This window comes from Ranitomeya variabilis, chromosome 4 (assembly GCF_051348905.1).
Source record: "Ranitomeya variabilis isolate aRanVar5 chromosome 4, aRanVar5.hap1, whole genome shotgun sequence".
Taxonomy (NCBI): domain Eukaryota; kingdom Metazoa; phylum Chordata; class Amphibia; order Anura; family Dendrobatidae; genus Ranitomeya; species Ranitomeya variabilis.
In genome coordinates this window covers 577,025,735-577,038,202 of record NC_135235.1, presented here as the reverse complement: position 1 = coordinate 577,038,202, position 12,468 = coordinate 577,025,735, and the positions used below count along the sequence as shown (strand labels likewise).

The 12,468-nt window shown below is 43.3% G+C and overlaps 1 protein-coding gene across 2 annotated transcripts in view; it reads left to right on the top strand.

Annotated features, from left to right (window-relative positions):
- NKAIN4 (sodium/potassium transporting ATPase interacting 4) overlaps positions 1-12,468 on the top strand; it is a 51,951-nt gene that overhangs the window by 29,462 nt on the left and 10,021 nt on the right. For both annotated transcript variants that reach the window (XM_077252916.1, XM_077252915.1), the window contains exons 2-5: positions 1,567-1,704; positions 2,750-2,830; positions 6,177-6,374; positions 10,326-10,386. In XM_077252916.1, the coding sequence (XP_077109031.1) occupies positions 1,567-1,704; positions 2,750-2,830; positions 6,177-6,374; positions 10,326-10,386 (478 nt within the window). The remainder of the gene's footprint in view (positions 1-1,566; positions 1,705-2,749; positions 2,831-6,176; positions 6,375-10,325; positions 10,387-12,468) is intronic.

Here is a 12,468-nt window from a genome sequence, read left to right as displayed (position 1 = left end):
TTAGGAGGCCGTAGTGGCACAATGTAATAAAAAACGTAGAGTTAGGACTGCCCCATTATGAGATTGCCGTGAAGTGGCGGGGTAGCTCAAAGAATTGATCAATTATTTGCTAAATATCTCATATTTGAAATACAGTCAGAATTTATTATGTGCATGTGCACTTTGGAAATTGCGTTTTGACCTTCAGCAGTGCTGGCTTCTTTTCTTTTTGCTTCTACTATTTTACTGCCCCCTATTGCCCGTGGAATACAAACCTGTTGGAAAAAAATTCCGGTGACTGCATTTGATCTTTTATATCTCTCCTTACAGTATGATTTTGTCAGTTTTTGACCTTTTCACAACTGTCCATTTGTCCATGAATTACCCACTATGCGAGTGGCATACGGAGATGTGTGGTATACAGTGTTATGGGTTCTCTGCTAATATGACTGCAGGGTAAAAGCTAACGAGCTATGAAGATATTCTCTGCTCCACTTTGCATTCATGCAAAGCTTCAAATATTTGTCCCTCTGCAAGGGGTTAACCCCGACATTGACTTACAAAATCTATCACACATGACCTTTGGGTTCATGAAATGGATACTGGGAAACGAATCACAAATTGCTGGACCCCCCATGGAAATGTTACCATAGCAACCTCAGCGGGGGGGGGGGGGAGGTGTGTACTAATTAAAACAATCCCTGTTAGGCTGCAGGTAGGATTTTTAGGTGCCCAGCATCCTTTCCTACCCAGGGTACCAGGACGGTACCAGGGTGATGAATCTGTCTTGTATCAGTGCACAAGGGCACCAAGACAGGATGATGGATCCATTACAAGGGAAGTGGACGCGGACATCCATCATGTGCAATGAGAGGTCTTCACTGGCGGGGTACACAACCGGTGGCTGGCTCCCAAGGGCATCGCTATGCAGGGAGTAATTGGCATTCACTGCGGCCACTGCTGAGCAAGGGTAAACCTGATAATGGGAAGAATGAAAAATATGTGCCCCCAAGCTACAAAGGCAGGCAAGCCGCTTTATGTCCCCAGCCTCCTAAGGTTATCGCATCATCATCACCCTGCTCCATAGACCGCATTGTATCCCCAAAAATCACAAGGAGAAGTCCCTGAGTCACATCCTGATAATCTGATATTCAGGAATATCTGCTTCTGGGAAACCTGACCAACAAAATAGATACATTGTATTTAGCTAGATTTTTTTTCCCATTTTTTTAATTAATTATTTCCATTTTAATCTTTTTCATTTTTTTATATTTTTAATTATTTTAGCATTTTTATACTATTTTATTTTAGATTCTTTAGGTAGCATTCGTATATCGCTTTCCAGTTATATTTCATAGGTAGTGTTTGTTGTTTTTTTTCATAAATATTGTTTAATTCTTTACAAGTTATTAGTTAAAAAAGGCTATTATATATATATATATATATATATATATATATATTTTTTTTTTATTTTTTTTTTGTTACTTTTGACTTATTATAACTTAACATAGATAGACTTTCTTCCCTTGAGTTACTTGATCTTATTTTATTGTGTTTTATTCTTTTTTCCTGTTTTTCTCTCTATAGATCGTCGCATTAGAGCGTCAGGTCTTTGACTTTCTCGGATATCAATGGGCTCCAATCTTGGCAAACTTCCTGCAGATCGTCGTCATCATATTAGGTCTGTTTGGGACTCTTCAGTACAGACCTCGCTATGTGGTGGCTGTAAGTACATACCCTAAAGGTAGACTCATTACTATGCAATTACCTGTAATACAAGAAACGTTCAAGAATTTACAGTTGTTACAATGTCAACATTTTTAGTCAGACACAGTCAAAAAATTATATTCTTGTACATTGGGGCAGAATGATAGCAGTTATATTGTTGTACTTAGGGGGTAGTATTATAGTTATATACTCGTAAATAGGGGCAGTATTATAGTAGCTATATTCTTGTACATAGAGGCAGTATTATAGTAGTTATATTCTTGTACATAGGGGGCAGTATTATAGTAGCTATATTCTTGTACATAGGGGCAGTATTATAGTAGTTATATTCTTGAATATAGGAACAGTATTATAGTAGTTATAGTCTAATATATAGGGGCAGTATTACAGTAGTTATATTCTTGTGCATAGGGGCAGTATTACAGTATTTATATTCCTGTACATAGGAGCAGTATTCTAGTAGTTGTAGTCTTGCACATAGGGGGCAGTGTTATAGTAGTTATATTCTTGTACATACAGGACATTATTATAATAGATTATGACTAGAAATCCATAGCTAGGTGAGCAGTATTATTTTTCACTAGTAGTAACCGCTTTCTTGCTTCTGATCACAGTGTGAATATCTGTAACCAGACTAGTTATACATCATTGTTGTTGAATTGTGACCCAGATTGCTCTTTACATTCATAACTGCCCCGCGTTGCATTCACGTCGGGTGCAAAGCCGCTTTCCTGTCATCAGCAGAATAAGAACTTTATTTTCCTTCGTCTATTCAGTAATAAAAGAGGATTATAAGGAGCTCAGTCACATGTCTTAGCTCCATTTCCTTAATAATGTGGCTCCAGGAACATAACTGGAGATCCAGCGTTTCTGACTCACTTGTGTTTTTCTTTTCTCTGTATCAGGCATAATGAGACGGATTTGTGTAATATATTTTCTATACATTATATGTATTTTTCCCTTTTGACACAAGCCTGATTCTTGTCTGTATATGCAAATACAAATTGTCCATGTCATTAAATCTATTCTCTCTCTCTGACAGTATGCCATCTGGGCAGCCGTGTGGGTGACCTGGAATGTTTTTCTGATCTGCTTCTACATGGAAGTAGGAGATCTGTCTAAGGTGAGACGTACAGCCGTGCACCACGTATTTCTAGATGACAGTGCCAGGGCTGGTACGCCTATGTGGGTAATGGCACCAGCTGTAGCGCTGGTAGTGTAAAATCCCTGGCTCCACATAATAAATAATCTAGAAAAAAGTGCCCATTGGAATGAGGAAACATTTAGCGACCATTGCAGGCTTGATCAGGAAGGATATAGTGACTTTCATGTATCCACGCTGCCACGCGCTCCTTGTGCCAAGCTTCCTCCATCTGCTGCTCCTGGAATGCCAGTATTTGCCCAGCTGTTCCTAGGCATGCCTTCCCCGCACACGCTGCGCCCAGACTTGGGGGATTCTAGGGGATCTGCATTGCTATGCCACAGATTTTCTAAAGGAGAGGGAAATTTTAGTTGGTGTTGATCTTTTCAAAATTGTATCTGTGCCCATTTATTACAAGTGGTGCACATGATGCCATCAATGTGGATATGCCAATGCTACAAGGGACGGGATACTATGCGGATGATGGCGGAATGTGGATGACTAGAGGAACTGTGGCAACTCCTGAGGACACTGTTGATGGTGGAGGGCTCTGTGGCTGGTTGTGGGCACCATGGATGTCTACGGGAACTGTGGCAGATATTTAGGACACTGTGACTAACACTTGGTACACTTTAGATGGCGGGGGGTACGATGATTGGCCATGGGCACGGTGTGTGACCACAGGAACTTGGAAACTATGGCAGTTATTGAGAGCCCTGTGAATAATGAAGGGAGGGGATACAATATGGATGATGGCGGAATGTGGATGACTAGAGGAACTGTGGCAAATCCTGAGGACACTATTGATGGTGGAGGGCACTGTGACTGGTTGTGGGCACCATGGGTGTCTATGGGGACTGTGACAAATATTCAGGACACTGTGGCTGGCACTTGGCACACTTTAGATGTTGGAGGGTACAATGACTCACCATGGGCACAGTGAGTGACTACAGGAACTTGGGAACTATGACCGTTATAGAAAGTCCTGTGAATAATGAATCGATGGGATGACTAGATTAACTGTGGTTAGTAGTGTGTTTGATGGATGGCATTGTGAAGGGGGCACAATGGGTGACTGTGGCTGGCACTCTTCAATAATGGATGGGATAACTAGAGGACAAGCACCATGGACACTGAGTGATGGGTGACATTGTGGCTGGGGGCACAGTGGATGACTAGCAGATATTGAGGGCACTGTGGCTGGCCACGAGCACAGTGGGTGACTACAGGAACTTGGGAACTGTGGCAGTTATTGAGGGTACTGTGAATGATGGGGGATGCGATGACTACAGTAAGTATGGCAAGCATAAGGGACGTTGACTGAAAGGTGGCATTATGGGTGAGGGCATAGTGGATTATTGTGACATTGAGGGCACTGTGGCTGGCACTGATCATTGGGAGATGGGATGACCAGAGGAACTATGACAAACACTGGCGACGCTGGATTACAGGTGGTACTGTGTCTAGGACTCGGTAGATGACTACGGGTAGTGTGGCAAATATTGAGGGCACTGTGGCTGGCACTGGTCATTGGGAGATGGATGACTAGAGGGTCTATGACAAACACTGGCGACACTGATGACAGGTGGCACTGTGTCTAGGACACGGTAGATGACTACTGGTAGTGTGGCAGATATTGAGGGCACTGTGGCTGGCACTGGTCATTGGGAGATGGATGACTAGAGGGTCTATGACAGGCACTGGCGACACTGGATGACAGGTGGCACTGTGTCTAGGAAACGGTAGATGACTACGGGTAGTGTGGCAGATATTGAGGGCACTATGGCTGGCACTGGTCATTGGGAGATGGGATGACCAGAGGATCTATGACAAACACTGGCGACACTGGATGACAGGTGGCACTGTGTCTGGGACATGGTAGATGACTACTAGTAGTGTGGCAGATATTGAGGGCACTGTGGCTGGCACTGGTCATTGGGAGATGGATGTCTAGAGGGTCTATGACAAGCACTGGTGACACTGGATGACAGGTGGCACTGTGTCTGGGACACGGTAGATGACTACGGGTAGTGTGGCAGATATTGAGGGCACTGTGGCAGGCACTCGTCATTGGGAGATGGGATGACCAGAGGATCTATGACAAACACTGTCGACACTGGATGACAGGTGGCACTGTGTCTGGGACATAGTAGATGACTACGGGTAGTGTGGCAGATATTGAGGGCACTGTGGCTGGCACTGGTCATTGGGAGATGGATGTCTAGAGGGTCTATGACAAACACTGGCGACACTGGATGACAGGTGGCACTGTGTCTAGGAAACGGTAGATGACTACGGGTAGTGTGGCAGATATTGAGGGCACTGTGGCAGGCACTCGTCATTGGGAGATGGGATGACCAGAGGATCTATGACAAACACTGTCGACACTGGATGACAGGTGGCACTGTGTCTGGGACATGGTAGATGACTACGGGTAGTGTGGCAGATATTGAGGGCACTGTGGCTGGCACTGGTCATTGGGAGATGGATGTCTAGAGGGTCTATGACAAACACTGGCGACACTGGATGACAGGTGGCACTGTGTCTAGGAAACGGTAGATGACTACGGGTAGTGTGGCAGATATTGAGGGCACTGTGGCTGGCACTGGTCATTGGGAGATGGGATGACCAGAGGATCTATGACAAACACTGTCGACACTGGATGACAGCTGGCACTGTGTCTGGGACATGGTATATGACTACTGGTAGTGTGGCAGATATTGAGGGCACTGTGGCTGGCACTGGTCATTGGGAGATGGATGACTAGAGGGTCTATGACAGACACTGGATGACAGGTGGCACTGTGTCTGGGACATGGTAGATGACTACTGGTAGTGTGGCAGATATTGAGGGCACTGTGGCTGGCACTGGTCATTGGGAGATGGATGTCTAGAGGGTCTATGACAAACACTGGCGACACTGGATGACAGGTGGCACTGTGTCTAGGAAACGGTAGATGACTACGGGTAGTGTGGCAGATATTGAGGGCACTGTGGCTGGCACTGGTCATTGGGAGATGGGATGACCAGAGGATCTATGACAAACACTGTCGACACTGGATGACAGCTGGCACTGTGTCTGGGACATGGTATATGACTACTGGTAGTGTGGCAGATATTGAGGGCACTGTGGCTGGCACTGGTCATTGGGAGATGGATGACTAGAGGGTCTATGACAGACACTGGATGACAGGTGGCACTGTGTCTAGGAAACGGTAGATGACTACGGGTAGTGTGGCAGATATTGTGGCTGGCACTGGTCAATGCTTTTGCTTTGGCCAATATAACTGGATATATTCTGACCATTCCCATATTTTTACCACTTACAGGACAGTGACCTCCTCACATTTCACGTGTCTCAGCATCAGTCTTGGTGGAGTGAGCACGGTCCAGGATGTGTGCGGAAAGAGTCTCCCGTTACTGGCATGCCCGGATTGGAAAGTCACTCTTACGTCTCAGTGGTTGGATGTGCCATAGAATACCAGTACATTGAGGTGTTACACAGTGCCACACAGATACTGCTGACGGTAAGATTAATCTTATGTTCCCCATACAGCTTTTGTACCTGCAAGCATTACAGATCAGGATCAAACACTCTTTTATCAGAGCAGGACCAATAATGGGGTTCAACCTGAGCTTCCTGGTTCATAAATCTAAGAAACTGCTTTGAACAGCACAGTTTTGGAGACGGATCCAACAAGAGATGTCCCACGTTAACTACATGTTTATTGACCATTCAGGAGCTGTGGTAAGAAGGATGACAACCGTACGTCTGGGCTCACGGCTGCCTTTGGGTGTTGTCAGCAAATATCCTCCTGACCCCGACACGTGGATGGTACAATATCACAACCCTGCACCAGGGCGGGGGCACCGGTTCCCCTACTGATATTGCAATGATACCCTAAATATGGAGAATAGCAGATCGAATAAAATCCATCATTATCGGATGGCAATTGAAAAATGCTTTCTCCTTGTAGTTCATGGGAACATTTTATTTTTTCTCCTCTTTGTTCCCTTTTGCTTTGTTTTTAGTTATTAAGCATTTTCTTTCACATCTTTCCATCCCTTGTTCTATGCTCGTCAGCCGCCCTGATGAATTATTCACAGACTAATAATCTAGAATACCCCGCTCCCTGTAGCTGCCACCCCTCCCCCGCTTTTGCCTTTGTGTTTCGGATGCCTCCCAATCTGCACCTCGGCTGAGGACACCGCCCAGAGCTGGCACACTGCAAAATGAATGGGAACAGATGAGGACCCCACCAAATGTCACTTTTGTCAATAGCAGACTGGATTGCAAAAACAGCAGCAATGCGAGCGCTACAGATATTTACTGCTAAAGACGGCGACATGCAACATTGAAATCACCATTTGCTTAAATAGCGCCATCATATCATATCACTTTACAGACATCATCGCTGTCCCCATCGGGGATCACAGTCTAGATTCCCTATCAGTATGTCTTTGGAGTGTGGGGGAAAAGCAGAGACCCCGGAGGAAACCCACGCAAACACGGGCAGAACATACAGACTCCTAGCAGATGTTGTCCTTGGAGGGATTCGAACCCAGAACCTCAGCGCTGCAAAGCTTCAGTGCTAACCACTGAGCCACCATACAGTGCTAACCACTGAGCCACCATACAGTGCTAACCACTGAGCCACCATACATTGCTAACCACTGAGCTGCCATACAGTGCTAACCACTGAGCCGCCATACAGTGATAACCACTGAACCACCATATAGTGCTAACTACTCAGCCACCATACAGTGCTAACCACTGAGTCGCCATACTGTGCTAACCACTGAGCTGCCATACAGTGCTAACCACTGAGCCGCAATACTGTGCTAACCACTGAGCCACCACACAGTGCTAACCACTGAGCTACCGTGCTGCCCATTATGTACTGCAAAAAAAAATGCTTGCTGTCGTGAATTTTCAAAATCTTTTTTTTTTCTTCTATATAATCAGCACATAGATGAATGAAACTTATCAGTGCAGTAGTATATACTTTGCATTAATAATGAACCAGGAGGCCCAGGATGAACACAACTATAGGTACTTCTCAGAAAAGGGAGTGTGTGATAGAGTGCATCATTTTTCATCACTTGTGCATCCTTGGCCAGAGGAATGGGGAAGAAGCCGGACGCGCCTCGGACCCTCATTGCTTTTGGCCCTTTCTGTAACTGCTACAGACCCTAGATAATAAAGCCTGTGCTGGACACAGGAGAGGCCCCTGTGCAAGAACAGTAAATGGGCCCTCTGGAACCCTATAGCTCCTAATAATGCACAACTCCCCCCTGCTTTAGAGGTATAAATGGGCCCCTTTACCTCTTTGGCCCCTGTGCGGCCCCACAGGGTGTGCCAATGATATGTCCGCCCCTGGATAGAGACACAAGACTTATCTTACTGCGTTACTGAGGTCGGGGAATCCTAATTACCCCCGAACCTCGTACATTCTAGGAAAGGTGGGTTATTGTTACCCCCCATCCTGTAGTGGGAATCACTTTAATCACATAACATATTTCCCAATAACAAGAGGATAAGCCAAATGTCTGGACATGTACAATGAGTGTGAATAGACCTTTATTAGACAACTAGTGAGTGCCCAGAAGAAAGATGGCTCATGATTCTATCTCATGCTAACACTGGCATAAAGGGCGTCCAGACTCCTCCTGTTTAACTTCATTTATTAGTGTAATAGTCGTCCTGCCCTGTACATTGCCCTGCAAACAACCCCCGCTGCCTGTGACCTTTCTATATGTGCACTGTGCACTGCTCAAGACTCCTACCAGCTCCCCTCCCTGACACCTCCTGTCTCCGAAACATTCCTCAGCCGATGCCCTGTCATCCCCACATCCAGCTGTGCAGGGTCAGGAATTCCTGCTGCTCGAGCCACTTTCCCTGCATATTTCTGCCACGTTCCCAGCTTGTTTTAATTACAAAATATTGGATTTCATCTGCAGGCATCAGCACAGACGGAAATATATTACAGGGCAATTTCAGTTAATCTAAATGAACTGGTAAACATTCCCGGGTTACATGGTAAAACAAAATGTATGAGAATATAACTACTATAATACTGACCTCATGTACAAGAATATAACTACTATAATACTGCCCCCTATGTACAAGAATATAACTACTATAATACTGCTCCTATGTACAAGAATATAACTGCTATAATACTGCCCTCTATGTACAAGAATATAACTGCTATAATACTGCTCCTATGTACAAGAATATAACTACTATAATACTGCCCCTATGTACAAGAATATAACTACTATAATACTGCCTCCTATGTACAAGAATATAACTATTATAATACAGCCTCTATGTACAAGAATATAACTATTATAATACAGCCTCTATGTACAAGAATATAACTACTATAATACTGCCCCCTATGTACAAGAATATAACTACTATAATACTGCTCCTATGTACAAGAATATAACTACTATAATACTGCCCCCTATGTACAAGAATATAACTACTATAATACTGCCCCTATGTGCAAGAATATAACTACTATAATCCTGCCCCTATGTACAAGAATATAACTACTATAATACAGCCTCTATGTACAAGAATATAACTACTATAATACTGCCCCTATGTACAAGAATATAACTACTATAATACTGCCCCTATGTGCAAGAATATAACTACTATAATACTGCTCCTATGTACAAGAATATAACTGCTATAATACTGTCCTCTATGTACAAGAATATAACTACTATAATACTGCCCCTATGTACAAGAATATAACTACTATAATACTGCCCCCTATGTACAAGAATATAACTACTATAATACTGCCCCTATGTACAAGAATATAACTACTATAATACTGCCCCTATGTACAAGAATATAACTACTATAATACTGCCTCCTATGTACAAGAATATAACTATTATAATACAGCCTCTATGTACAAGAATATAACTACTATAATACTGCCCCTATGTACAAGAATATAACTACTATAATACTGCCCCTATGTGCAAGAATATAACTACTATAATACTGCCTCTATGTACAAGGATATAACTACTATAATACTGCACCTATGTACAAGAATATAACTACTATAATACTGCACCTCTATGTACAAGAATATAACTACTATAATACTGCCTCTATGTACAAGAATATAACTACTATAATACTGCCCCTATGTACAAGAATATAACTACTATAATACTGCTCCCTATGTACAAGAATATAACTACTATAATACTGACCCCCATGTACAAGAATATAACTACTATAATACTGCCCCTATGTACAAGAATATAACTACTATAATACTGCCCCCCATGTACAAGAATATAGCTACTATAATACTGACCCCTATGTATAATAATATAACTACTATAATTCTGCCTTTATGTATAAGAATATAACTGCTATAATATTGCCCTTATGTATAATAATATAACTACTATAATACTGCGCCTTGTCTTTTTGTCAGCTCCTTGGATTTGTGTATGCCTGTTACGTCACCAGTGTGTTCACGGAGGAAGAGGACAGCTGTGAGTATATCCTGATATATAAGTAGTTTTTATTCCCAGAGCTACGGATGGAAGTGATGGCTGTCACCGGCTCAGGTGTAGTCATTGTACTGCTACTGATGGGAGGACAGAGCCGCCTCCACTGATGCAGCAGAAGGGGCCCTAAAATCGCTATTGTAAAATGTCACCTGACGCTGACCCTCCTCTAATAAACCTTCTCTCCTGAACATTCTGTGGATCTTTCTGCTCACGTTACCTCCTCTTCCTTGTGCCGGGGTCCCATAATAGTATAGTACGTATAATAACGTATAATAATGTACTGTATAATAATAATAGGACAATATATAATTACATAACTTTCCTTGAGGGACTTGAGGTTTTACAACTTTCTGGCATCGTATGTGATCCAACTTCTCACCACTTTTAATTGTAGCAAACTAATAAACTAATAGGGCAGGAATTTGCTGTAGTAATAATGTTTCAATTCACTGACAGTAAGCATGGATCTTAAAAATGGTAGAGTGAGAAAACAAAGTATTTCAGACATGATATTAATTGCACAGTGACTAATCTTTACTTAAATAAGACATGGATCAAATATAACCTTCCACATCATAAAGGCCCTAGTTAGAAAAACTGCCAGGTTATTTTCCTTTGCCAAGGGCAAGGCACCAGGTGGCAGGGGCATTGATGGCATAGTGGCAGGACATGCAATTTCTATGCAGTCTACTGTGGTTGTCAGTCAGCACTGAATTGCTTCCCCTGCTTACCATGATGCTGTCTACGCAATTCCCTGTAGCTACCACTAGAGGGAGCTCACTACATTCAAATGTAAAGGACTCTGAGTCTAATGCCTGTAAGAATCCATATGAATCTAGCTCCCCCTAGTGGTGGCCACATGCAACCAGAATTATATAATTAATTAGAAGGCAGAAAAACGCACCAATTTACATCATAAAATCAAAACGGTGGATATTAACTTTAATAAAGTTGTGGATAGAACTTTACTAGGAGAATAAAGCCCATTCCTAATTTTGCGATGAGGTTCTATGCTATGATTTGTATGCCCCTGCTGGGTGGGAAAAAACATCACGTTCTCTGTTCTTCTTATTGTTTATTCAGTTTCTTTAGTAATAATCTTATAGACATGAAATTTGAGTGTACATTGATTCGCTAAGGTTATTGCCCTATTGTGCGTTCAATCTAATTTCCTCATCTTGGGTACCAGACACACTTGGGTCACTTCATGGGAATTCATAACACATACGTAAGCTTATGAAAGATTGGTAAACCAATACATTTCCTATATACAGGGCAGATATGCTGCCAACTGTATATGAATCCATGGGTGCAGTGCTGCCAGTGTGCTGACTATAAGGCCGGCGTCACACTGGCGAGTTTTACGGACGTAAGAGCGCAGAAACTACGTCCGTAAAACTCGCATTACATACGGCACAATTATTCTCAATGGGGCTGCTCCTATCTGCCGTATATTACGGTTCAGTATTATACGGCTTTCTACGGCCGTACAAAATCGCAGCATGCTGCGTTTGTCAGCGTATTGCGCTAATAATACGCCAATGAAAGTCTATGGGGGCGAGAAAAATACGGATTCCACACGGACCTGCAGTGTGACTTGCGAGAAATACGCAGCGGTGTTAGTGAAAAGTCGGTAATTCAATTGCCGGCTTTTTCCTTCTCCTTCACAAACCCGACATGATATGACACATGGTTTACATACAGTAAACCATCTCATATCCCCATTTTTTTTGCATATTCCACACTACTAATGTTAATAGTGTGTATGTGCAAAATTTGGGCACTGTAGCTGCTAAAATAAAGGGTTAAATGGCGGAAAAAATTGGCGTGGGCTCCCGCGCAATTTTCTCCGCCAGAGTGGTAAAGCCAGTGACTGAGGGCAGATATTAATAGCCAGGAGAGGGTCCATGGTTATTGGCCCCCCCGTGGCTATAAACATCTGCCCCCAGCCACCCCAGAAAAGGCACATCTGGAAGATGCGCCTATTCTGGCACTTGGCCACTCTCTTCCCACTCCCTGTAGCGGTGGGATATGGGGTAATGAAGGGTTAATGTCACCTTGCTA